The sequence below is a fragment of the Hetaerina americana genome, unplaced genomic scaffold (genome assembly GCF_022747635.1).
Source record: "Hetaerina americana unplaced genomic scaffold, ioHetAmer1.1.p SCAF_1, whole genome shotgun sequence".
NCBI classification, from domain to species: domain Eukaryota; kingdom Metazoa; phylum Arthropoda; class Insecta; order Odonata; family Calopterygidae; genus Hetaerina; species Hetaerina americana.
The window spans coordinates 74,447,149-74,461,078 of record NW_027286069.1 but is presented as its reverse complement, the minus strand read 5'-3'; the positions used below and the strand labels follow the sequence as shown (position 1 = coordinate 74,461,078).

Here is a 13,930-nt window from a genome sequence, read left to right as displayed (position 1 = left end):
TATAACAATATTTTTGCTCGTAATGCAAATAACTCATAATACGAGGTGCTCGTGAAGTGAGAACCCAATGTGTAATATTAGCTTAATGCTATATTTTGTGTAAAATATGTTGAGTATTGTCAGCATTTATTTTACTCTTTAAGAGGATTTCACAGTACATGAAGTGCTTTCGCCTTTAGGCACGGCAATGGTGAAGCCAGTCTTGACTGAATAGTCATGATCCTCTAAGATCTTCATATTTGCTTATGTGGCTCAGATGGCTTATGTGGCTGTGTTTGACTGTTGAAGGAAACTGAATAGCAATAAACAATTGTAACTTGTATTTTACTAAAACTAATCATGTCTCTTCTCCTGGAGTCACCAATGCTACCATTCTGTTACAGCTTAGCAAAATTAAAAGGAAATAAAAACTAAATGTCCAACAAAAATAGCACAGAAATTGTTGGCTAAATAAATATGGTTACTCACTGCTTGTCTTGTGCAAGGTGTAATCTAAAAAGACCGGACTGAGATTATTCTGAGCAAACCATTGAACGGATGAAACGAGACACCGTGCGCCATCTAGTGACTCATCTGACAACTAAAACAAGAGTTGTTGCGTTTGTTTACGTCAAGTCTTAAACTGTTCGTCGTCGCGTGCAACGGCATGATGACGAAGGAGCTAGAGGAACAGAGTGTGTGCGTGAAATTTTGTTTTAAACTTGGCAAAAGTGCTATGGAAACATTTGGAATGAATCGACAAGCCTTTGTTAATGAAGCTTTGAGTCGAAGCCAGTGTTTTGAGTGGCACACTCGTTTTAAATCAGGCAGAATCTCGACAGATGAAGATTTCCTTTTGTACTTAGGTACTGTTGTTTTAAATCGGGCAGAACTTGTAAACAGTCCCTACATAAAAATGTGCCCGGGGTAATTACATGGTTGCAAGATCATCACATTTGTCTCTCAAAAGCAAGCAAGACGAAAAAAATATGGGCGTGTGTGTGCATTTGAAGCTCCCTAAGAGGTAAACATGACTCAGACTAATAGCATTGTCTAAATTGAGATGGAAAGAAAATTAAATGAATCAAAATGAGCACGGAGAAAATTCAATTTTGATTTTTTTTAAATCATTGGGAGATGAAATTGATTTTATATTTAGGTATATTCCATAGTAATGTGCATTATACGTTCCAAAGTGTATTGGCAAAAGATGGTTCAAATCATGTGTTATAAAATAAAGTAGCAATAAATTTTCAAATAAATTTTATTCATATGAGAAACAGTGATGGAAGGATGTCCCTTGATGTGGATTCTATTTTACCTTAATTAGGATCAATTATCCATTGAGTAACGTAAGGCATGACAAATGTGAAAAATATAAAATACTTCATCATTTGCAGGTTACACTTCTCACTAAATTACTTAAGCACTTTGAATTACAGTACCCTGACAGAATTTCAAATTTTTTTGGGTTGATATATTAATAAATTAAGTTATTTTATTTAGGTTAATAATGGAGTATTAAAATTTAAAAAGTATTCATCATTTTTTAAAAAATAATCCACAGATTAATGGGTTGATTCGTGAATTTTTTAAGAATTTTCATTTGTTGTTATAATCCTTGTGTGTTTAATGATCAGCTTCATTTTATTATCCTCATTCCTTTAAGCAATATAATAAAGAACTATATTGGTGATTAATTTGTTTCCTTTTATCATTTTAGGAGGTTGAAGTAGAAATCTGTTTGATTCCAGAGTTATCTTTCTTGACTGGGCTGACTGATGAGCAGAGAGCTGACTTCAGACTGATGAAATCAGTTGCTGTTTATACTCGAATATCACCAGAACAAAGATATAGATCATTAATGAACTTCATAAAAAGTATTGATGGTAAGTTTATTTTAATTGAAATGACATAAGGGTCCTGGAGAATATATATATGTTTTGATAACTTGGAGCTAATATTAATAATAGTTTATTTTCTTAAAATGCATTAGTGGTCCGCATTAATCAAAAAACAAGTAGAAATATTTTTTGGGAAGAGAATCGTAACATTTTAAAAATCTCAGATATCAAACATATTTCAAGGAAACCAATGTTAACTATTTCCATGTAAATGCTTGGAAAGCGATACGGGATAGTGGTACATAGGAAAGACACCCAAATTATAATTTAAATATTATACCGTCTTTGTGCATAATTTTAATGTTGCTCTTCCTCTTAAATCAATAAAATGTCATGTAAAAAGCAAATTGGATTACGATTGAAATTATTAATATGTCAAAGACCTTAAAAAATGCTTATTCACATTAAACCTCTAGTGACAATGTGCAACATTAACTATTCCCTTCTTAAGAGACAGTATAGGAATATTATAAAGAGATCCACAAAAGAATATAAAAATCAGTGGTCAAGGAAAACATCTAATTACTTAAGCGAGGCCCAGCAAACCATAGAGTAATATGACCCCCAATTAAATCCTGACAAATGTAATGTTTATGATTGCATGTAGATTCTTTTCTGATGAAAAAATTTTCACCGTTGATGCGAAGATCAACCAGAGAAATGATCCCTGGCTTGCCCACGACCCTGAGAATGTCCCGATTGTTGCTCGAACAAAATTTCTGGCTAGTGCTCACGTCCTAGGTGTTGTGTCCAGTGAGGGTGATATCATGCTGCCACATTTCCTTGAAAAGGGACAAACTACCACAAAAGAGGTCCATCGGCAAAATTTGAAGAATGTCGCGAAACCATGAATGGTAGCTGTGGCCTCGGGGAGACGATATTTCTTTTAACAGGTTGGTGCACCAGCTCATATGAGTCATTTAGTCCAAACCTGGCTCTCAGATAACATTAACATGTTCTAGTCAAAGGAGTTCTGGCCCCCGAATAGCCTGGACTTGAACCCCCTCAACTATAATGTTTGTAGCATAGTCGAAAGAGTTACTAATAAGACGTGGTACCCTAATGTCACATCTCCATGCACTGATATCATAGCATCATTCATGAAAATGGACAGTGCTGTTTTAAGGACTGCGTGCGATCGATTCTGGACAAGATTGGAGGCGGTCATTGCAGCTGAAGGGGGTTACATAGAGTAATGTTACTCTTGACAGATACCACTACTTGCTTGTAATAGGATCTTCATTTGTATTTTTGAAAATAAATGTGCTTTTAAACAAAAGTTTCATTTGTCAGGATTTAAGCGCTGTACCCTGAATAAATTTGAAAATTATTTTGTTTATTTAGGGGACATATCATGCCAAGATGTGGGGTACAGAGCTTCTTATTTTATGCATAAATAGGTTAAAAATATACGAAGTATCATAGACTGGATCCGGTTAGGATATACGCACTTTTCTGGAAATTTTTGTCGCATATGTGGGTTGTTCAGTAAGTCCTTAATATTCGCCATTTATTGTCTGTCCTTCTTACAAATAATCGATATAGATGATTCTTTGTGCATCCCAAAAAACAATGGTCATCAGTTTATCAACTGATTTCGCTGTGCTCGCGTTCTTCAGAGGTGGATCACCCGTTAATGCCACTTTTTCTCTCTCCCTAAAGTGTATTAGTGTATCCATGTTTTGTCTAAGGTTATGAATGGATGCAGGAACTCATCAGGATTCTGATAGAAAAGTACCAAACCAGTCTCCAAATCAACCACACAATTGCATTTATTCTCCACTGGAGCAAAGGTGACACCAATATTCTGAGATTTTGTTCACTTCCAATTTTTGGGCAAAATTAAAACACTGTTCCTGGTGATATGCTGGTTGCCATAAGTATTTTGCAAAATTTGTTTCATCGATCACTCAAAGTCATATGATGAATTATGCCAATCATTTCAGAAGTCACTTCTACTGGACATCTTAAACATTATTTATCATTTGTGAATTCATTTGGCAATATTTAAACTCTTAATATAATTTTAATTAGATTAAAATCATGGTGTACTAGTTTCAACATTAAAACCTAATGAATACTATTTCAGGTCATTAATGCATGAGAGTGGTCATGAAACAAGAAATCGGTATTTAATAATAAGGTGACTGCATGAAATTCTTTTTGCTGGAATCAATATATTAATGGATAAATTTTAAACTTTTATTTTCAGAGACTCCCAAAGCAAAGGCTTTATTAGATGATTGGGGCCTTTCACTAAAGAATGACACAGTGCCACTGGATGCTCGATTACTTGATGTGGAGGAAATTATTGTTGGAGGAGGGAGTCTTAGGAATAAGACTCCTGAATTTGGCATGGATATCTGCAGGAGGGAGGTGATCCATGCGGTAAGCAACTCATTGCAGTTATAATTGCACTGTGGAATCTCAATTTAAAAAGTGCTGACCAATCCTTTAAAAACCACTCTCTCTACCAATTTCTTGTTATTACCTGCAAGTGGTACTTTTATAATTATTTATTAGCTAATTTCTATCAATTTAAGGATTGTACAGCTAATATGGTGGGCATTTTTCTTCAAAGGTATAAGTATGTTAGTCTTGAGAAATTCCAAGAAACTGTAGGTGATGCCACGGTAGTAACTTTTAACAGTCATCCGCTAAGTGTGCATTATGATGCAACAAGAAGGTGAATGATTTTTTTCACTCTGAAATTATTGCATTGTGAATCTTGAGACTTTGATTTACTCCTAATTTTATGTCTTTGCATGATTTTCATAGTATGAGTTCTTATTATTGAGCATTTAAATAATTATGGCAGCTCATCTAAGTGACTGAGCTAGTTCATTACCACAAACACGCCTCATTAATGACTGGAGGTAATACATCATGTCTTGAAGAGAGACTTTATTGTATTAAGTCAGACTTTCAAATTTATTACTTTACTTTTCTAACTTTTTATTATACATTTTAAAATTACTGTTGGCATGGTGGATATTGTTTTGCTGTATTTGTAAATCTAAGTTACGAACTATTTACATTCAGGTGTCTGATGGTAATAAAAGCAGACAGCTTTTATTATTATGGAAAAAAGTTGTAGGACATGGGCATTTATTGTTTATTGATATGGCATGACATCTTGTTTTTGAGGCAGAAAAGAAACAGGGTGATCGTGTGAGTTGGGGACAAACTATGCGTGTTACCATGTTTTATCTGTGTTATGCTTCCAGATGCAAAGAAATATTTGTGGAACGAAACACTATATTCTTTCACTGATTAGATATTTCAGTGCAGGCTTGAAAATAATACTTCGTTAAATGACTATTGATAACTTAGGTGATTCAAGGCACAACATTATGTTAGAAGAGAAATTTAACTGACTTTTGCTTCTACCTTCCCTTTGCATTATATGTTGGCTTAAATTAAAATTAATTTTGACATAAATTGAATCTCTTTTGTCAAGGGTTGTTCTTCTTATGAAGAATTGAAAAAAATGGATCAACATTTAGAAAAGGTTTCTTGCCGGAATATTGCATTCCAAACTTTGATTGAAGGATCTTAAAATTTTTCAGAAAATACAAATTTATCCTAATCAAATTTTATGACTACATACCTATTGCTGTAACTTACCCTTGAAACTTCGTATTTTAATTTAAAAATCACACAGCAAACCTAGATGATATTAAATCCAAACTGGCTTAAATAATTGCAGAATACTGCAGTGCATAGGTGGAAAACACATTTATTCTTCACAGCTGGTAAAATAATTTATAAATGGAATCGATCACCTGTAATCCCTGTGCCAATAATTCATAATCACGTGAAACCCACTTATCTCCAAAAAATTAGCTTGTTAACATTATTGGAAAAAGTCAGAAATTTGGATTAATGACGTACTAAGCATGTATTTTCTGTGCTCATCAGTGGGTTATAGAGAGGATATCATTGAAGAAAGTGTAATACAACATAATTGTTAGTTGATGGAGAAAAGCGAAATGATGAGCAAAATGCAATGTGTGATGTTAAACATCAACATATTAGGAAATTTATTGATATGAATGACAAAAATTTTATTTGTTGTTCAATTTAAATGTTCAGCCAAGATACTTTTATCAGTATGTTGGCAGCTGTTACATTGGTGTTTATGATGTGCATGTATTCTGTGTTGGGTATCCGGTCAATCATTACACATAAAATAAAGTACTTAAAGAGCTAAATAAATGGTTACAAAGATATAAACTGAAAATGAATGTTAAAAAATCTGCAACAGTGCCTGTACAAATACAAATAGAAGGCAGGAAGAGGGGTTACATCCCTTAAGGGTAGATGTAGAAGGTCAAATATTAGAAGACCCAGTGGAAGTAAAGTACCCGGACATGATTGTTGATTCCCCCATAATTTTGAATACGTCAATTAGATATGAAAAAAGATTGCAATGTTGTGGGAAGTAATTTTTCTTCTGAATTTGTACAAGTCTTTTGGTGGACAAATTGACAATTGCACCTCACTTTTATTACTGCCTCAATTCTCTTTGACATTGAGGCAGTAATATCTCTTAAGTTCAATAATATTTTAAAAACTGCAGAGATAAAAATTAAAGGTTATGGGGGTATATTATGCCACGGTATTCAACCTGGAGGTTATTTTGATAAATGAGAATAGAGCTCACCTAGTATTAAACCCAATGTACTGTATAAATCAGAATTCTGTAGAATAATGTTATTCAGGATGGTATGTGGAAACAAGGTCAATGTGAGGAGAGACAATATAGGAGATGTTGGTTAATTTTGACTTATATGGTTATGGTGTATTGTGTTTTACGGAATTTCTCTTCCAAAGTATAACTTTGCTGATTGCCATTCAAGTAATGACTTTAGTTTTTTGGGTGTCCATGTATTTGGTGACGACTATTCAATTTTATTATCAATATAGAATAGTGTCATTCTTATACAATTATTATTTTACAAAGTAGCCAATGCTAGGTTTTCTTATTTATTCGTGAGCTAGTGGTTGCTGATGAAATGTGTTATGTACTTCTGCTTTACTTCAAATTATTTTTGGTCCTTTAGAGCATTATTCTAAGATGTTATAAATTCCATGTGTTTAATGATTACGCGCCTGAGAATAGGGCACTCTGCCCTCACTCATTCGTACCTCTTTGCGGAGGTAAAAGAACAGCCCCGCTGCAATGAGTGCCTCCAACCCCTGACAATAAAACATATCCTGACAGAATGTAGAACATACCAAAGGACCAGTGACATGTTTAATATAAGGGGAGACTTAAGTTATATTTTAGGGGATGACTCTGGGCTCATAAATCGAGTCTTAAATTTTTTAAGGGCAACTGGTTTAATGAGCCAGCTATAGTTTTGGATCTCATAATTTTAATTCCTCTTGATTTTAACAATTATTTATTTATTTATATATTTAATCGTATTTATTTATTCCTAATTAAAATGGAATTTTAGTTTTAATTTTAATGAGTGGTGCAAAATGACCTTAGCTGTCAACGCACCCTAAAACTCTCAAAACTACTACTACTTTATTCTTTTCAGATTCATCTTGAAAACTGGGTGCTTTTGCATACCAACAGAGATTCAGAAGTGGCCAATGAATTTGTAAAAATTTCCAAGAGAGTTGGCCCACCGATGGGAATCCAAGTACATGATCCAAAAAAAGTCTCTCTTCCAAACGACAGGATAGAAACCTATGTAGCAGCTTTAAAAGATCAAGGAAATGAGGTAATTAACCCCTTTAATGGTGAGGACGTCTTTAGACGCACTCGGGAGACGATACTGAAACAGGGAGTGCATCTATATACGTGCCATATAAACTGATATTTCCCTCCTTAGGGAATTTATCTATAGACATAGAGATATCTATAGGTCTTTTGAATCTATGGTGTCAGTGGTTTTGCCATGTAGTGTAATTTTTTAAAACTTTAATCTGTGAGCAGTAGACGCAATGGTATTCTTTACTTATGTGTAAGTATGTTGGTCTTTTCGAAACAAAAGAATCTCTTATGGTTATTTTTTATTCGCTGATCCTTTGTCACTCTTCCAAGGGAAGTGGATTTAATTTTAGTGTGTATTCTTGATGGATGACCATGCTTTTTTGGTATTTCTTTTGAGCATGTTTCTTCCAAGTAGCAGATATATGTGTGTTACCCATTACTTGGTATTCCTACCTTGTGCTACCCTGGTCTTAAATTATCTGACCCCGGATGTGCTCTTCATTCTCTGCAGCTGGTATCGCACTTTCCGTCAGTGTGTAGTTTTTGAGTTTTGGAAACCTCCTTTTAGTAATTGTGTGCCTGTTTCTTATAAATTTCCAACAGTGTGTAGCTTATATCATAATCGTTAGAACTCTTAATTTTTTTGCTTCATTCATAGAATTTTGCTGAGTATGTAGTTAATAATTTTTGGTCCAAAGTAACATTATAATCCACCATAAATGAAATGTATTTATTTACAGATTGAAAACTCCCACCAGATGGGTGATATTTAAAAAATCTGCCCCATCAAAGGAGTTAATATGTAATCCTATGAAATTATTTGGAATAAGTAATGTGTTATAAAAAATAAATCCTATTTCTCTTTATTTCAATAATAAATATTCATGAAGTGCAATAATTACAAGGTTGAATTCATAAGAGCATACTTATATTTATGATGGAAACATTATTCACCTGAAATGGGACATCAGGATGAGTGACTTTGGCCCAATTAAGTGGCTGTCTAAATTTTCATGTGTCATTTAAATATGTATGTAGCAATCTATGTACATATTTAGGTAAAATGAGATAAAGAAGATGAGTATGGTTTTCATTAACCACAAAGTTTTTATTAAAATGTACTCTATATGGCATAAAAATTGGAGTAGCATGAATAGCTTCATGTGTTTCTTATTAAAAATTTTAATGTAAGGGAAAAAATTGAGTACTTGATTTGTTGAACAGTGAATTATTCATTAATATACAATAAAATTGTGTCATTACAGGTTCAATGTATAGTTATTATATTCCCATCGAGTAGAGATGACCGGTATGCTGCCGTGAAGAAAGTAGCTTGTTGTGACCTAGGTATTCCAACCCAGGTGAAATATAATACTTAATAATAATTATCAAGTATGCCTCCATCATTTTAACTTTTAGTATTCACTGCTATGTCCCATTTAATGTGCAGGTTATTAACAGTAGAACACTGCAGGATGACAGAAGGGTGCGATCTGTTATACAGAAAATACTTCTCCAGATTACCTGCAAATTGGGTGGCTCCTTATGGACAGTCAAAATTCCCCTGGTAAAGTAGTTTCTTTTTCTGCAATATCTTTCATGTAAATCATAATAAGCCTTATTTTCAATGTTTTTATTGCCTTTCAGAATAACACCATGATCTGTGGCACAGATATATATCACGATCCCATAAAGAAAGGGAGAAGTGTAGGTGCCTTTATATCTTCATTGAATAAGGAATGTACCCGTTGGTATTCTCAGTCAAATTTCATGGATGTTGGCCAAGAATTGGTGAACCAATTTGTAATTTGCATGGCAAATGCACTGAAAAAATACTATGAGGTATGTGGGATTGACTTTTGTAAAATTTAAATATGTAAAAATTCTTGAATGGTTACATAACATAGTGGGAAGATATTGAAGTACCTAAATCACTTGAGTACCAGAAAATGAAAATCAATAGTTTTACTTACCTATCAATGGCTCCTTGAAATGTTGAACTATTAATTCTTCCTGTTTTCAAACCATGCCTATCTTTCTGATGCATACTGTCGCGGCAACTTCAAACCATTATGTCTTCATCATATATCTATGACCATATTTATCAGGAAACGCTATTTGGAGCTTAGAGTGGAGGGTTCCATTTGAAGAAGGCACAAACTAAAGACGTATGCCACATACAGCTCGTGGAATGTATACATAGTTCCTCAACCCATATGCTTTGGATTTCCTTTGCTCAAGTTTTATCAAGGCCCATTGTCAACCATTTAGCTCATTCGATATATCTAAACACTGGCTAATATATTTGAAAGAAATATCAATTGGACCTTGTATGTTTATTAGTGGTTGTCTTTTTAATTGATTAGTGCCTTTAGGCAATGCATAAATTTTAAGAGTGGATCGCGGTAGTCCAGAGGGTAGAGCATTGGACTACTGACTGGAGGGTCCCAGGTTTGATTCCTGGTCAAGGCACTCGTGGCACCTGCAGCTCCACCCAAGCTATGTGACTTTTCGGGTACCAGGTCTTCCTAGGAAACCATAACCGGCACCGGGAAAGGAACTGGCCCCCCCCTGCCCTGATGTGTGAATTTCACATGCCGTATAGGGCTTAGTACTGGGTGAACTCTACCATCACCTACCAAACCAACCTTCGGGTTGATTACTGTGTGTTTATGGTTTATATTTAAGGAAATCCATTTGTTTCTTTTTTCAGATCAATGGCATTTTTCCAGGAAAAATAATAATTTATAGAGATGGTATTAGTGATGGCCAGTTAAATGTTTCTTTAGACCTTGAGATCCCTCAATTCCAAGCCTGTTTTGATCGAGTTAGCAGTGGGTACAAGCCTCAGCTCACTGTATTGATTGTTCAGAAGCGAATTAACACGAGGCTATTCACATGTGAGGTAAATGCTGTGATATTTTAGTTATTTACTTTAAACTGTTATGAATTAGTTAATTTTCTATAATTAATATTTCTAATTCTTTATATTAATTTATATTCATTTTACATTTTAAAGAAAAATAATTTAGCCAACCCACCTCCAGGAACTATTGTGGATAATACTGTGACAAGAAAAAACTGGGAGGACTTTTTCCTTGTATCTCAGTCAGTCCGGGAGGTAAGCATGATTAACACATTAGCAAGCATGACAAGCACATGATTATTTTTAAAGCAAGGAGGGATAACATTCTTATGCCTTTTTGGCCAAAATGAAGAAGCATTAGGTTTGGAGTCGGATATCACTATTTTTGTCTGTTTATTTATATGCCATCCATTAAAAACTGATACTAAATTAAGCTTTAGTATATTACAATGATTTACCGTAAAACAAAATAATAGTTGAGTTTTGCTTGTGAGGCAAGTTCACCAAAGCTTCCATGTGGCTAATTTTTCATGCCTACTCAGGTATATCTGCTATACTTTCATAGGTTAGCTACACAACAGATAACCAGTGATAAAATACTACAGTTTTAAAGATCCTAGCATACCAATAAGAGGCTGAAATGCGTATTGAAAATTAATAAATTCTGTGTAATCATGTACAAGAGAGTTTTCAACTGTTGCTTTTTTAACTTTTCCTGCTATCGAAAGTAGTTTCTTGGATTTCATTCCCCTCTTCCCAGTGTTTTTAATTACCCACTGTAGATTATTTCTTATTTCTCTTGACTTCTTCTGTTTAAGGAGTTTGCTATGCCATCCATCCTTCTCCAAAATCACTTGTAAAGTTCTCCTAATTCTTGCTATTCTCATTTCTCAAGATATGAAACCCCCTTTTTCCATAAGTAACAATAGTCAAACCAAATTTATTATTAAAAATCATAAGCTTGTAAATAGATAAAAATACATACACACAGTTCACTCATACATACATTCATATGTACATCTATTTCTGTTTACCCTTCATTTTGTCAACCTACCAGTACACAACTGCAATCATCAGTAACATTTCATGATAGTGGAAGGTGAAGCAGAAAAACAGAGTTGAACATCAAAGGGGAGGTGTTATGTGCTGAAATGAATATGTTAAATTGCTGGACCTAGTAATGGCAGGGTATGCCCCTGCCTGCCAACCCATAGGACGTGAGTTTGAGTCCCGCCTAGGTGGTTTTCTCTCCACTTGGGGAATGGGTGTCCGTGATTGTCTTTATTGCAATGTACAAGGGTTAGATGGAAAAAGGGACTATGTAGTCTCAATTTTGGCCCAATAAAGTCTTATAATAAATAAATGTAAATTTTGGTAATACATTAGCCACCCTTGCCATTGCAACTCCTAGGGATATGCAGATATTTTGTGATGTCATAGACATTAGTATCAATAAAAGGTAGGGTGGGTTGTGAGAAATGAGCTGCTGTGGGGTGGAGGCTATACTTTACAATTATTTGGCAATATGTCTCCTCCATGATATTCAAATTATGAGATGAGGTTGCTGGAAATAGATTTGGAGAAGAAAGCCAAATTATTAGGCTGTGTACAGCAGCTATCAAAGGAATCCCATTTTGGACTTCAGATTGAGTGTGTCCCGAAAAAATATTCCCTTTGGTATATATAACATGTAGGATTATCCTGGGAAGATAGAAAGAAATTAGTACGTGATGAGTACTTGGGACACCTTTATGTGGCAGAATGGGCATCTTAAATGTATTACATTTCTAATTTCAGCGAGGTAATTACTCCATTACTGCACCAAAGTGAAAACATCTGGCTTTCAATGTTTGTTATTATTATGGTTAAATTGTGTATTTTGTATTTAATTATTTTAGTTCAATACTTTGATAGAGGGGAGAATGTTGGGCTATTGACATAAAGGGATGAAAAGATAAAACAATGGATGGAGTGTAGGGAGGTAGGAAGTACAGAAGGGAAGTAGTATGTTGAAAAACTTTATTATAGTGTGGCTTTAAGGTATTTAGTGTCATTTTAGGGAAGGATTGGAAGTGAAGCAATAGTGAGGCTTGATGCCCATCAAACACTTTCCACTACCGATAGATTGTTATTGATGTCATTGGGAAATGTGTATTTGATATTTAACTTGAAGGAACTAAACTTGTACTAAACCAATAGTACGAGGGTCATCCGGAAAGTAGTACCCGTTCGTGCCGCATGAAGTGCTGACGACGCGAGTAGCCGCTGGACGAGGTCAGATAGCTTCAGTGGCTTGTCTGCCTTCTCTGAGCCAAGTTGCGTGACGCTAGCATTGCCTGTGTTGTTTCTGTGATTGTTTACAATGTTTAAAAAAATTGAGAACGCCGCCAGTTGTGAAGTGAGGGCAGTGATTAAATTCCTCAATGCAAGAAACGTTCGCCCATGTGATATTCATCGCCAATTAAAGGAGGTGTATGGAGACAATGTAATGGACGAGTCGTCTGTTCGGCGGTGGTGTCGCAACTTCAACATGGGGAGGGGGAACACACACGACGATGAGCGTTCGGGGAGACCGTCTGTCATTACAGACCAACTGGTGAGCTCAGTTGACGAATTCGTGAGGAACGATCGGCGCGTCACAATTGATGACATCTGTGAGCATTTTCCCAATGTTTCTCGAACAATTGTTCATGAAATTGTTAAACACCATCTGCATTATGCAAAAATTTGTGCAAGATGGGTCCCTCGCGTATCTCAATGAGCTGGCGGCGAAGGACTATGCAGCAGGAATACAGAAACTTGTCACACGTTATGACAAATGCCTTAATTTGCTTGGAGATTATGTTGAGAAGTAGTTTAAAGTATCCTCTTTCAAATAAAATTTTTTATGTTTGTTAATATTTACTTTTGTCTTTTTATTTCACGAACGGGTACTACTTTCCGGATGACCCTCGTATAATAATTTTGATCTTTTTGCTACTGTTGAGTAGAATGAAACTATATTCCTATATCAACAATTTTAATTTTCATGATTAAATATTCAACAAATATGCTGCAGAAAATTAATTTTAAACTCCTGGAATTTTGCAGGATGACATTTTCTCAGTTGACTACCAAATAATGTATGTCTCAGTGCAGCATAAAATTGTGCTCATCCAAGCATATTCTAGCCCTATTAAACAAAACATTACATGGTGGATTATGTACTCTTGCTATGACTAGAACATTTGTGTTCTCTGAAGCTTTGTCCTTGTTGTTGCTGTCACTGTCAATAGATGTGAAAGAACTTATTTTTTGGTGCACATTATAGCGTTAGCAAGTCTATGACAGCACATTTTATTTTTGAAAGAATTCTAGCTCCGCTATTGTATAATTTTCGTGTGATATTAATTTTGTTTTCTCCATTTAAGTGCGAACCAATGCTAAACACCATAGGTTTGACCAATTAAA

General features: G+C 34.8%; 1 protein-coding gene across 1 annotated transcript in view; it reads left to right on the top strand.

Moving 5' to 3' along the window:
* Nucleotides 1-13,930, top strand: part of AGO3 (Argonaute 3) — a 47,038-nt gene that overhangs the window by 30,932 nt on the left and 2,176 nt on the right. Inside the window, exons 11-18 of the mRNA XM_071583249.1 lie at nucleotides 1,703-1,868; nucleotides 4,096-4,271; nucleotides 7,436-7,621; nucleotides 8,880-8,975; nucleotides 9,065-9,181; nucleotides 9,262-9,456; nucleotides 10,328-10,519; nucleotides 10,634-10,735. Coding sequence (XP_071439350.1) covers nucleotides 1,703-1,868; nucleotides 4,096-4,271; nucleotides 7,436-7,621; nucleotides 8,880-8,975; nucleotides 9,065-9,181; nucleotides 9,262-9,456; nucleotides 10,328-10,519; nucleotides 10,634-10,735 — 1,230 coding nt within the window. The remainder of the gene's footprint in view (nucleotides 1-1,702; nucleotides 1,869-4,095; nucleotides 4,272-7,435; nucleotides 7,622-8,879; nucleotides 8,976-9,064; nucleotides 9,182-9,261; nucleotides 9,457-10,327; nucleotides 10,520-10,633; nucleotides 10,736-13,930) is intronic.